At 42.1% G+C, this 13,839-nt stretch overlaps 1 protein-coding gene across 1 annotated transcript; it reads left to right on the forward strand.

Annotated features, from left to right (window-relative positions):
• Positions 1-3,467: 3,467 nt before the first annotated feature.
• Positions 3,468-13,034, forward strand: usf1 (upstream transcription factor 1). Its single transcript, XM_086125546.1, has 11 exons — positions 3,468-3,492; positions 4,054-4,115; positions 4,225-4,274; positions 4,550-4,662; positions 6,242-6,355; positions 7,254-7,407; positions 7,567-7,654; positions 7,728-7,786; positions 7,868-7,962; positions 8,155-8,283; positions 10,087-13,034. The coding sequence occupies exons 2-11, from the start codon at positions 4,108-4,110 to the stop codon at positions 10,174-10,176; spliced, it is 900 nt and encodes a 299-aa protein (XP_085981672.1). The 5' UTR covers positions 3,468-3,492; positions 4,054-4,107; the 3' UTR covers positions 10,177-13,034.
• The last annotated feature ends 805 nt before the right edge of the window (positions 13,035-13,839 follow it).

Below are 13,839 nucleotides of genomic sequence, written 5' to 3' on the forward strand. Positions count from 1 at the left end.
CAGTCCAGTGTTTTCGTTCCTTTGTTGTTTTTTTTCATCCTGAGACCAAAATTACCTTGTCAATTAATTACTCTGCTAATAGTGTTATTAAATCGTGGTTGGGGACATCTAACCTCGATACTGATTTATGTCTCCCTCACTAATGTGTTTTGTCTGTGTCGATTAAAAAAAAATGCTGACACGTGTGCGGATTCGTGTTCATCAGCAGGTGACGTTGGCACGTCGAGTGCTGGCTCAAAGTGCCACATACAAAGTCGTGAAATAATTTGAGCAAATCGTATTTGCTTGTTCGACTAGCGATGCCTGCCCACAGCACGGCGAGCATACACGGAGCATGCGCAGTTGTTTGGAAGTCCGTCAGAGGTACACATGGTGTTTTCACGTTCCCTCTCCGACCACGACAGCAGTCCAAAATAAAGAATCTCTATTCTTTCCAGAAGTTGTATTATTGAACGAACCCGCTTGCACAATTCGACACCGATAGTTCCGTTCAAACTTCCTTGCCGTGGACGGTCTCCCGTGTCCTTCGATTTTTCCAGACAACAAGTAGACTTTGTACAAGTAAGTATTTTTCAGTAGCAGGAACCGCACTGGTATAGCTCAGTGGTTACTTCACCGAGAATCAATTCTACCGCAGAATTCGCCTCTTCTCCATCCCTACGTGGGATCGAACCACGGGTGCAGTCCAGTGTTTTCGTTCCTTTGTTTTTTTTTTCATTCTGAGACCAAAATTATCTTGTCACCTACTTACTCGGCTAACAGTGTTATTAAATCTTGGTTCGGGACATATTCTAACCTCGATACCGATTTCTGTCTCCCTCACGAATGTGTATTATGTCGATAAACAATATTGCCGACGTGTACGGATTCATGTCCACCACGAGGTGACGTGTGAACGTCGAGTGTTGGCTGAAAGTGCCGTTCAAACGTCCTTGTCGTCCACAGTGTCCTTATTTTAGCATTCCCTCCCTGCAAATAGAATTTTCTTTAACAAACTATTTTTCAGCGATAGTAGCCGCACTGGTGTAGCTTAGTGGATACTTTCTCGAGAATCAATTCTACCGCAGAATTCGCCTCTTCTCTATCCATACGTGGGTCGAACCACGGGCGCAGTCCAGTGTTTTCGTTGTTTTGTTTTTTTTTCATCCTGAGACCAAAATTACCTTGTCAATTAATTACTCTGCTAATAGTGTTATTAAATCTTGGTTGGGGACATCTTCTAACCTCGATACTGATTTATGTCTCCCTCACTAATGTGTTTTTTCTTGTGTCGATTAAAAAAATTGCTGACACGTGTGCAGATTCATTTTCACCACCAGGTGACGTGAGAACATCGAGTGTTGGCTGAAAGTGCCGTTCAAACTTCCTTGTCGTCCAATGTCCTTAAGGTTCCTCCCTGCAAATTGTTTTCTTTAACGAACTATTTTTCAGCGGTGGATACCGCACTGGTGTAGCTCAGTGGGTACTTCATCAAAAATAAATTCTGACTCAGAATTCGCATCTTCTCCATCCCAAACTGGGATCGAACCACGGGCGCAATCCAGTGTTTTCTTTTCCTTGGTTTTTCATTCTGAGACCAATATTACCATGTAAATTAATTCCTCGGCTTCAAGTGTTATTAAATCTCGGTTAGGGACATCTTCTAACCTCGATACTGATTTCTGTCAGTACACTAATGTGTATTATGTCGATAAAAAATATTGCTGACACGTGTGCGGTTCATGTTCACCACCAGGTGACGTGGGGACATCTAGTGTTGGTTCAAAGTGTCACAAGTCGTTCCGTCCAACTTCCTTGTCGTCGACTCCCGTGTCATTTTCTTAGGTTTCCTCCCGTCAACAACGAGAGTTTTCTATAACTATTCTTCAGCGATAGTAGCTACACTGGTGTAGCCCAGTGGTTACTTCTCCGTCCCTACGTGGGCTCGTACCGCGGGCGCAGTGCAGTGTTTTCGTTCCCTTTTTTTCATTCTGTGACCAAAATTATCTTGTAAATTTATTATTAGGCTTTAAGTGTTATTAAATCTTGTTCAGGGCCATCTTCTAACCTCCATACTGATTTATGTCTCCCTCGCTAATGTATATGCTTTGTGTCGATGAAAAAAAATATCGCTGTTATGTGTCCGGATACAGTGTCTCGTGTTGGCTCAAAGTGCCACAAATAGTTCAGTTCAAACTTCCTTGTCGAGAGCCCCCCGTGTCCTTAATTTAGCCGTTCCTCCCGAAAATAAGTAGAGTTGTCTATAAGTAAATATTTTTCAGCTGTAGTAGACGCACTGGTGTAGCTCAGTGGTTACTTCACCAAGATATCAATTCTACCGCAGAATTCGCCTCTTCTCCACCCCTACTTGGGATCGAACCACGGGCGCAGTCCAGTGTTTTGGTTTCCTTGTTTTTTCATTTTGAGACCAAATTTACTTAATCAATTAATTATTAGGCTTTAAGTGTTGTTAAGTGTGCTTTAGCACTATCTTCGAACCTCAATAGTGACTCATGGCAATTGAAATTTGAATCATAATAAGATGTTTTGCTAACATATAACACTAGTGTACCTCAGCGGTTCCGTCCTCAATAAAAAGACTTTTGATAAGACGGCTATGGGATGTGTTTTTCGTGACACTGAATTTACTTTAACATGCAATTATGGTTCAGTAAATTCTAATTCATTTTATTTCTAGTAATATTATACACCTTACTCATAATACTTTTCTTGCATATCCTTCCGCAGAGAAACAGGTACGAGCCACTTTTACTTGGCAAACTGATTAACTATACTGTAACTGCAATTGGAAATACATTCTATCTACTGTACTGTATATAACTATAAATTATACAGTAGATAGAATATTTTGCTCTTAGTTGTTCTTTAACATTTACCCTTGAAACACATGTTATTCATTAATTGATAATTCCACGACTAATTTTACTGGAGTAAAATAAGATTTCAAGACCATTCGCGTCAGTAACTCAACAGTGACTCTTATTGGTTGTTGTGAAACAGCGTGTGAATGTTGACTTCTGTCGGGTGCGCAGGGGGCAGTACTCTACACATACTGTACATTACTTTAGAAATACAACAATAGCGGTGCACGATTATTTCATGTGCACGTTTAGTAAAAATTTCCACTGCTTCTTCAATTGTGTTTTTTAACATAAAAGTGCAGAATCCATGACATCGTAAAACCGGTGATACACTGACATCCCGTGGTTCTTTTCATTACTCTTTCAACCTTTGGCAAAAATAATTTGCCATGACATTAAATACAAGAAAGACAATGTCATACCAGCAAAATAAACCTCACTACAGTTTGAGGATAGGCGCTACAGAAAATGGATGGATCAACATTATATATACATTAATATTATATGCGAGGAGGGGGGCGGTTGAAGGTAAACAAGAATGACGTCCACTGTGACGTTGGTTCCGGTCGCGCATGCGTATAGTCAGCATTTATGCTGTTGATAAATGTTGTGGGAGGGTCCAGACCTCAGCGTAAGTAGATCTTTGTTCGTCACAGTAAAAAATGCTGTACCAAAATGTAGCTGACTGTGCATAGCCTATCGATTTATAACTAACTTTAGGCTGGTGGTATGAATCATTGCAATGTCCATCTATTTGCCACCCATAAGGTAAAATGTTTTGGAAAACATCTGCAAAGAACCGCTGGGGCCGAACATTGTAGACATCAGGAAGGATCTAGTCCAGCTAGCTAAAAAGCGTAACTTCCGGTTGGGACCCATAAAGTACATGCAATATTCATCATATCCGTTGAAATTGTTCAAATAAAATACAAATGACATTATAATGCCACTCCTAAAGTGTGTTTTGTTTTAGTGCGGCTGTATGTATCTTAAATTGCCTTCAATCTAATTTCGAGCGCAGAAACCATCCTTTCCGCTACGGCGAAACGACACAGTAGTTTCGTTCAGTTGAAAATGCAGTCGAGCTGTAAAGTCGTTTCGCAACACATACATGCACACACAGCTTGTTTCTTGAAGTTGGATTGGAAGTCATCTCTGGGTTTTCTGTCAAACTCATGAACGCTCTCCTCAGTGTGGCTGTGGGAGCAAGTGAAGACGGTCTCCTTGTCCAGGACTGTCGCCAGAAATGAAGAGGTGAGTGGGACCTGTGTTCCTTGAAAGAAAAAGAAACAATCTAAAGCAGTCACGTGTTTACGCCGTGTGTTTAATACAGTTCAATACGAGCATTTGCATTCTCTTACAGCCAACAAAAAAGCCCTGATGCAGATGGGAGTACTACTGCCAACGAAGAAGGTGAAATCGATTGCTATATTATGTGTGAAAGAAAATATTGAAGTGCAGTACCGTCATTTGAATAATTATAGAGCTGAATGACATTGTGCCCTTTTGTGTCAGATCTTTGAATGTGTAAATTGACCATACTGTTTTTTTAAACCCCAATCTAAAATGAGATTACTTGCCAGCATTGTGTACGTGCGCGCGTGCACGTGTATATAATGTACAGATTCATTAAATTTTTAAAAGCTGGTTCTAATAAACATCCTGCTTGTGGCTATGTGCTCCGACAGGCTCAGTCGCCACTGCAGAAGATCCAGCTGCAATTGCAGCTATCCAATCTGCCTCCACATTCACAGATCAACCCATCAAATACTTATTCAAGACAGAGGGAGGAGTTGGACAAGTAGGAAGGAGTCTTGTCATACACGTTCTTCGCCATCATCAAAATCCATATTTGTTGTGATCATTTCTTTTTCTTTATTTTTAATATGTTTGACATGTAAAGGTTAAGGACAGAACAGTGTATTGGATGTGATCAAATCTGTCTCACAGGTCTCCGGTTCAGGGTTCCGATCACGGCTCCAGTCTTCCTGAGTAGAATCTGGATGTCCTGCCCATGTTTGCTTTCTCTGGGTACTCCAGTTTTCTCCCACAAAAAAAAAAATGTGTGTTCGGTTTCATCGATGAGTCTAAATTGCCTTTCAGTCTGGTTAGGAGGGGAAATGGTTGTCCTGTAACTGGCTGGCGACCAATCCAGGATGCACCCCATCTCAAGCATAAAACGAGTTGCTAAAGGCACTTTGTCACCCATGACCCAATGAGGACAAGCGGTACGGAAATTGGGTGGATCACGGGATATAAACGTGGCAGTAGATTTTTGCAAATGTCGGTCTTGAGGAGAAGCTGTCAAAATGTTTTGCAAACCCTGTGCTGTTGTTGCTGTTGGCTGGTATTTCTGCAAGAAGAGCATTGTGTACGTTGTCGCTTCACTGCTACTGTCACAATGATCGTAGCACGATGTAACAAAAAGCCATTAATATGTCCCTCAAAGGCTGCAATTGTCGCATTAAGCTTTCTTAAATCTTTCCAACGATGCTTTTAAGTTAAAAAAGGCACTTTCCTACAAGTAGCAACAAATGCAGGAAAGCGAAACCTTAGATACAGTCGTTGAGTGCCACAGTGGATATAGTTTTTTTTGTATTTCCAACAAAGATGCCGTTTTTTATTTATTTTATTTTTTTGGTGAACCAAATATCTTATCCCTGAGTTGATTTAATTATTGTGAAATATTTAGATTTTTATACCAGTCTAATATAAAAGGTTTTAATTGGAATCTCTTTTAAATGTGGTTTACAATCACCCGTGTTCCTGCACATCCATCCATCCATCCATCCATTTTCTAATCTGCTTATCCTCACAAGGGCCGTGGGATGTGCTGTAGCCTATCCCAGCTGTTTCGGGGCAGTAGGCGGGGACACCCCGAACTGGTTGCCAGCCATTCACAGGGCACACAGACAAACAACCATTCCCGCTCACACCTAGGGACAATTTAGAGTGTTCCCTTAATCTTCCATGCATGTTTTTGGGATGTGGGAGGAAACCAGAGTACCTGGAAAAAACCCACGCAGGCACGGGTAGAACATCCAAACTCCACACAGGAAGGTCAGAGCCGAAATCGAACCCTGCACCTCGGCACTGTGGGGCCGATGTGCGAACCAGTCGACCACCGAGCCGCCCATTCCTGCACATACATAACCAAAATAATACATACATGTATTTCAATCAACACCTCCCAAACCTTTGTGTTAAAATCCTGCATTTCACATTACTTGATTGCCAGACTCCTGAGTGGTCTTGGCAGTTTTGACCCACTCACTGATAACCTAAATGTCTCAGAGCCGCATTTTATACGTGCTTCTTGTGTCAATACGTGTTGTCTGTTTAGAGGTAATGCGACATTTGGCAATCGTGTTTTCTTCTAGGTAACCTACAGAGTGATCCAGGTGTCTGACAGCCAGTTAGAGGGTCAGGCAGATGGAGGTGCCGCAGTGAGTCTGGTCACTGGTTTCCCTGCAACCACTCAGGCTGTCACACAGGTGAGTCAACCGACATTGTGTACCGACCTCTATCCCACACACTTATAATTTAACACCGCATTGTCGGAGCCCATATTCACATAAATGTAGGAGTTTTATATGTGTCAGTAGTGTTTTGGGACTTTTATTTCCCTCGGTGTGGTTTGTAGATAAAATTTTTGTTGATCCTGAAGACAATCCTTAGGTACCTTGTTAGAGGAATCTATGAGCAAAATTGTATCGTGTTTAAAGTTTCATATAATTTGGGCACGTCTAAACATTTGGGTGCGTATCCAGCACCCCCAAATGCCTGTGCACAAAGGCGCCGGCCACCTGGCCGGAGGGCTGTTGAAGTCCACAATTAGCACGTCAATGGAGGTGGGCGATCAGAGGAGAGAGGGCTAGACTCGGTCACAAAGAGGGAATGAATAATTCGGGAACAGCGGTTGAACAACAAAAGAAGATTTGAGAACACCCATCGCGCCCAGGCGACATTTGTCGTCCGCAAAGTCTGCAACATGCTGATTCAATGTAGACCAGACAGAAAGGCGCCGGTGGTTCAAAGCTTAAACCCAGGTAACCAATCACTACCGAGGAGCCGGACCGGGGGTGCGGTATGCAAATATCGGGGGCAGTGTTTTTCTTGTATTTTGCATATTTTACAATAAAGGTTCGAACTCGCGGAGGGGCGGGCTCTGAGTGTGATCGCGGAGCAACTAAACCGTCGTTCCCTCTCAGAGATCCGCTTCCGTCGATATTGAAGACAATTTTCCTGTGTGCCGAGTCATTTCTTTAACTTTGTCAGAGAAAAACTGACAGCAGTTCAGCAAATGGATACAACGAATTGATTGTCCAGTGGTGCGATTTGTTGACAGTTTGACCACATTATGTGATATAATCAATGTTTCTTGGACCCCAGGCTGTCTTCTCCCAGTCAGAAGGGCTTGAAGGAGATGGCACCACTGAGACACAGTACACATACTATCCTGCCAGCATCGCTGACGCCACAACGGGGACCATGGTGACCACAGTGCAGGCATCTGACACATTGCTCAGCCAGACTACACCCACGGGTAACCAAACTCAGTCAGCCATCTCTATACCTAACAAAAAAAATGCAATAAAATAATAGTTTACACGTGTTCCAAAACAAAGATTTGCAAAATGCTAAATTGCACCTGGTCCGTTCTTCCTTGAATCTTATGATTTTGTTTTTGTTTTTTTTGTTACAGGGCAGCTTTATGTGATGATGTCACCCCAGGAGGTTTTGACAGGATCCAGTCAAAGGACAATTGCACCTCGCACTCAACCATACATAGCGTACTAATATATTATTATTTACCACAATTTAAGTATAATTACCCATCATCTTATGATATGGTGTGGTTCCTAGAAAACAAGAGGCTCCTCGTGGTTCCAGGGATGAGAAACGCCGTGCGCAGCACAACGAAGGTTACAAATTTTGACTGGCACTTGCTATACAAGAGGAAGTCAGTTTGATCGAGAAAACTTGCTTCCATCCCTCCCCCCCAGTTGAGCGCAGACGTCGGGACAAAATCAATAACTGGATCGTGCAGCTATCGAAGACAATACCGGACTGCAACATTGATTACACCAAGACGGGACAGGTGTGCTGGGTTCTGTTCAATGCTCCATTCAGTCCATTCAGATTCTCTTAAGTTCAGTTGAGGTATCACAATTTGTTTAAAAAGGGACAAATGTCAGCTGTGAAATACAGCATGAAGGCTATAAAAATCACTTTATAACATGATTAAGGTAACACGGGATGTTAACTAATCATTCTTCCCATTTTGTCTTAGAGTAAAGGGGGAATATTGTCCAAAGCCTGTGACTACATCAAAGAACTCCGACAGAGCAACCTGAAGTTGGGGGAAGATCTCAGCGCCGTTGATCGACTTAGGATTGACAATCAGCTTCTCCGACAGGAGGTATTTTGGTGTGAAAGAGAGAGACAGTCGTATAATGAAGAATCATTTTCTGGACCACCGTGCCTACAAAACTTGAAGGCATCTTGCGAAATGGCAAATCACTATTTTGAGTAAGATGCGAGTCTATGCCACAACAGGAGAATTAAGCAATTCACACAATCTTATCAAATTTCATTAAAGTCGTCTGTTTTCATTACCAATATTATACACAGTATATCCCGTATTTTCCACATTATAAGGTGCGCCTAAAAGCATTCGATTTTCCCAAAAGCCAACAGTGCTATGACATGATGCGCCTTATGTATGTTACATAAGTCTCTTTACATTCCCCATTGAGGCGTTTCCCTGTTAGTGTTCATATGCCATCTAGTGGTGATTATTAGCAGGAACCAATTGTAACCTAAAAGGGTTGCTCTATGGCATTGTATTCCCTTTAGCATAGCTCCATCTGGTGGATGCATAGTGCAACCGCAGTCATTATAACTTTTATTCTATGCACTTTATAATGCACCGTGCCCTATATATGAAAACATTTTTGAAATCGGCCATTCATTGAAGGTGTACAATCCGATGCGCCTTTTAGTGCAGAAAATACGGCAATAAAAATACCTGTACTGTTAATACCAAATGTTCTTGCTGTGTAAGTGTTGGCCTCTTCTGAGCAGTGTGGTGCTGCGCATGTATGAGGTACATACAATGCGATAATGAGAGTAGAAGAAGAAAGTTACAATTGATCTCAATTCATATGACTCGTTTTTCACAGATTAGGAAGAACATAAGATTTTTAGTTTAGTCTTATTGCCTATAATGTATGTTTGTACAGTGTCTGTGTGTGAATATTCATTATTTGAAGTATCAGTCTGAAAGTTGATGCTATTGCTCCGTTAGCGTGTTAATAAGATTTTACATTGACAGTATAGCATTATCATTGGAAATGTATTTAAAATGAATCATGTCTCGAATTTAAACAATGTAAGATTAAGATTAATATACCCTTTATTTGTCCCACAATGGGGAAATTTACAGTCTACAGCAGCAAGATTGTGGGTAGAAGAAGTGAAATTCTTTTAGTTGTGTGTTTTTTTTTTTGTTTTTTTTTACGGTAAACGCCAACTGTGTTGTCAAACAATTAAAAGCATGATCAGACAGGGCAGAATCATATACATGCTACGTGCTTTTTGCGGAACTAACATGGTGGCTTAAGGGTACTTTCACAATTGTCAGGAACTTCAAGACACAAACAGCCCTTTGGCAAGTTGAGTTTTTTTGTTTTTATGATTGCGAGAAGCCAAAATCCAAATCAGGATTAAGTGTCGATTCACTGCCCTGCCCTGCCTGAGCCTAGTGACTACCCATTGCTATGATTGCTTTTGCTATGCTGCAAGGTGCAGACCGGGCAGAAAGTATCAGGTCGTGCCACGTATCTCGCTGGATTTGTTGGTGGATGGAGAAAAGAGTTTGAACATTGATAGTCAATCCGATGACCGGTGGTTGTGTTATTACTGTGGGTCATGCTAAATGCTACTTTGGTTGAGAGTTCAAAAATTGTAAACAAGTCAATGCACTCACCGTTATGCAGCCCTTTTCTCCTTTCTGGCAGCTAATGGAACATAGCATTGGCGTTAACCTTTCGCCGGTCCGGTCAGACCTTGTAAAATTGGAAATATGAAACCAGAAAAGCTCGTCTTGCATTGTCGACCGCAGTATTAGGCAGATTTGCAGAGTATTCCCCATTACTGTTCAAAAAAAGTGTTCCCTCTGCTCACTGGTGCCTGCTTTGCTGTCGACATCTCTTTTTCTCAGGTAGAAGACTGGAAATCCAAGAATCAGATCCTGAGGAATGTGCTACGTCAGCATGGAATTGTGGGATCATCCAGTTCGGACCCGCAGTGAAAAGCCCTTGAGGAGCAGCTTTTGGAAGACAACCGCACACGGGCCAAAACAGTACTTGAAATGCTTTGACTGAGACTCGTGAGGCTTGTCAAGCGTGCATGAAATAATTGAATATTGTCCTAAATATTCAACCCATTGTCTGAAAATGACACCTGTAATATTTTTAAGGGTTTAAAAGTACTTATTTTATGCCAATCTTCATTGCATTTCATTTGAAAGCGATGAACCGGTCGTCAAATACCTTCCTCCTACAGCTGTGAGTTCAGCAGTCTCTTCAGAAAACTCCATGTGATGACTGACTGACGGCCTTTCCACATTGCACTTAGCAACCCGCAGTGCGCCATTGAGCAAGCCATTCATTGTTTATGTGCTACAAGGACGGAACGTCGCGTTGCACAAAGTGGGTGCCTGCAGACGTCACTGTAGTACCACTCTCAAATTGAAAAATTAGGGGGTGGCGGGGTGATTTCAGAGTGCTAACAGCAGGACTAGCCTCCCTGTTACTTTCAAGTATTCTCTGTTGCTACACAAGCACTTATAAATACTGGCACGCTTGGTGTTGCGCACTACCCCAAAAAAAACAAGTGCAGTGTGAAAAGGCCTTAATGCAACGTTTACATTATGTTCCTGTGGCAGTACATACATACAAACTCAACTCAACTGTATTTATAGAGCACTTTCAAACAGCCATCGCTGTCTACAAAGTGCTGTACATGGAGCAACTATCATTTATACAACAAACATTCTCCAAAGCTACCTGGCGTCCATGTATTGGTAGAAAATCTGAACAGAATGTGAAAAATGTGGGATGGGAGTCAAAAACTGGTTCTTGTTGCAAACTGGTTCTCAGAGTTTTAATCCCTTCGCATCATTTGCCGTTCTTGTAAACTAATCTCTTACGCATTTTAATCAGGGCGCATGACATCACCACGCACGTTGCGTAGCATTTACTAGCACGCCCAGTCAGAAACATGGCACTGGATGCTCAAAAGTTGGTTTACCTTTTACAAGCTAGGTTAACAACAGGGCACTTTTCAATACCTGCTCATTATATTATTTCATGGAAGGGAGGAAACGCAACCAATATCCAAAAGAATTTACACACACAGCATGCGAAAGCTTGATGACGGTCGCGCTTTTGATCCGCTGCAGCGTGCCCAACCTAGCAGCAGTGGCAACGTAACCACATCCTCTCCTGTCAAAACTCCAGGTAACTTTACTGCCATTTCAAACTTATTTCAAACCTTTTGCGTGATGACTCGCTCATCGCCTGGCAGCACTCAGTTCAGTCTACCGCTAGCTAGCTTCTCCTTTCACCGAGGCAGGGCAGAGTGAGTTCCCAGATCACAAATGGACTTGAGTTGATTTTATTTGTCACTGGCTGACCAAGTTGATTCATATCATATGTGAGTGTTGAAATCTTACTGGACATTAGGGGTGTTCGCACGGCAACATTTACTCCGGTGTAGCACCGGGGCTGTCCCCGGTAGAGCGTTCACACGTACAAAGTTATACCGTAGTAGCCCCTGAAAACAGCTTAAACCGGAGCAAATTTAACCCTGCTCAGGAGGTGGTTTAAAAATTTACTCCGGAGTAAATGCTAGTTTTCGGGGTAGCACCGATATAAAATGGGATGTGTGAACGCTACAGGGGTAGATTCGCTACACGTGAGAAGAGTTGATTACATACGGGTCGTGCATAACTTGCATCCTGAGTATTTTGCACTTCTTTTCTTTCTCTCTCTCATCCTTTTATGGTGTCTGATAGACCACAGCGTTGATTTGTCTGGAGAAGTATAAACCATGGTTTTTCGATATGTCACAAACAAGGCGGGGAAAAGGAAGTACGTTTTTCACGCAAGCGCATGTTTTATTTCCGTACTGCACGGCCGCAGAAACTGCCGTGTGAACGGCAAGTGGGGCTGCACCAGGGTTAACACTCTTCTCTTTATTAAGCAGCTTTATACGTGTGAACACTCTACAGAAATTACACCGGTATAAGATATATCGCAACAAAATACACCGGTGCAGCCCAGATGCAAATGTGTGCCGTGTGAACGCCCCTATTGCGATGTAATTGCCACAGAATAATCGAGGTTGAATTTTATCAATTCCCACAGAATAACACCCACACCGCATCTAGGAGTCCTCGTATGTGGACCTCTCCAGACCACACCGTTAGGTTTTTAAGGTAATGTTACTTTTTAAAATGTAGCTTGTTTACAAATAGAAGTGTCAGAAAAAGTGAATGCTGATCAACCCCCCCCTCTCCCCCCAGAAAAAAGTATCAATAAGAGAGAGAATAAAACATTGGATCGTTAAACAAACGTGATAATGGAATCGGAATTGTAAAAATCAATATTCCCCATCCCTATGTCAGACCTTGATTAGAATGTGAAAACCATGAGGGGACATACTGGCATCCGGAGTGCGTCTTTCGGACTCTGGGTCTCGCCAGCCTTTTCCACCCACGGCCTGTCATGGTTACTGTGCCAAGCTCCGAGAAAACTTAACGTAGAATTTTTGTTGTTGTTTCAGCAAAATGGGGCTGCTCTGCAACATAATGTAAACGGAGTATAACTACTTATTTCTCCAGTTTTCTTCATATGCTTGCGTTATTGTCTCCAAACTACTGTGTACATGTCTTTTATCCATATTGATTTGTGACACCGTTCTGAGTTTGTATAACTTTTTGCTTTGTATTAATATTTGCATTAATCTTTTACCTTGCCATTTTATTTAGCCTCACGTGGATTGTAAGCACATTGTAACAATGTAACAGGATACATGCAACTGAGGACAGTGAAATCTGGATAAAGTAGGTGGGCAGCAATAAAGGTGTTTGTTATGTTCCTTTCACTTTTTGCGTGTTATAGTTGATTTGTGAATCACAATAGAAAGGATTTTTCATTTTCTTGATTGGGTGGTGGAACGTGAAAGCATGTACATGTTGGTAGTGGCTTAAATAAGAGGGTTGAAAGGTTGTTTCATTTTCTAGCATGTGTGACGGAAATCATTTCTTATTGACTTGGGATAGAGCACGGAGTTATATATTAATGGACTATCAATAGCACAGGCTCCTGGGCGCTAAAACCAGAGACGAACCATCTTATGTTGCCACTTGGACTGATGTTTTTTTTTTTTTCGTTGAAAACATTTATCAGTGCACATTTTATGCTAGGATCCCTGTATGGAGTAAGGAAAACCTCTCAAAGATCTAGACTTCACTCTTTATCATCCATTCATTATCTGAACCAGCCGTCTTCTGGCAGACGACGGGGTACATCCTGAACCGGTTGCCGGCCAATTGCGGGGCACGCATAAACGTACCATTCGCACTCATCATGTCCAGTTAACCGACCATGCATGTTTTTTTCGGAACGTGGGAGAAAACCCACACAGGCACTGGGAGAACGCACAAACACCACACAGGGAGGCCGGACCGTGGATTCGAATCCCGGACCTCCATGCTGTGACGCATATGTGCTAACCATTCTACCACCGGTGCCGCCGCATCAACCACTCAGAAGTATATTATCTCGGTATCATCAATTGTGAAGCTATAAAACCAATTCCAATGAAGTTGGGATGTTATGTTAAACATGAATAAAAATAGAATACAATAATTTACAAATCATGTTCAACCTATCTTTATTTGAATACA

The sequence above is a fragment of the Hippocampus guttulatus genome, chromosome 12, assembly GCF_054856545.1.
Source record: "Hippocampus guttulatus isolate MCC_2025c chromosome 12, RoL_Hgut_1.0, whole genome shotgun sequence".
NCBI lineage: Eukaryota > Metazoa > Chordata > Actinopteri > Syngnathiformes > Syngnathidae > Hippocampus > Hippocampus guttulatus.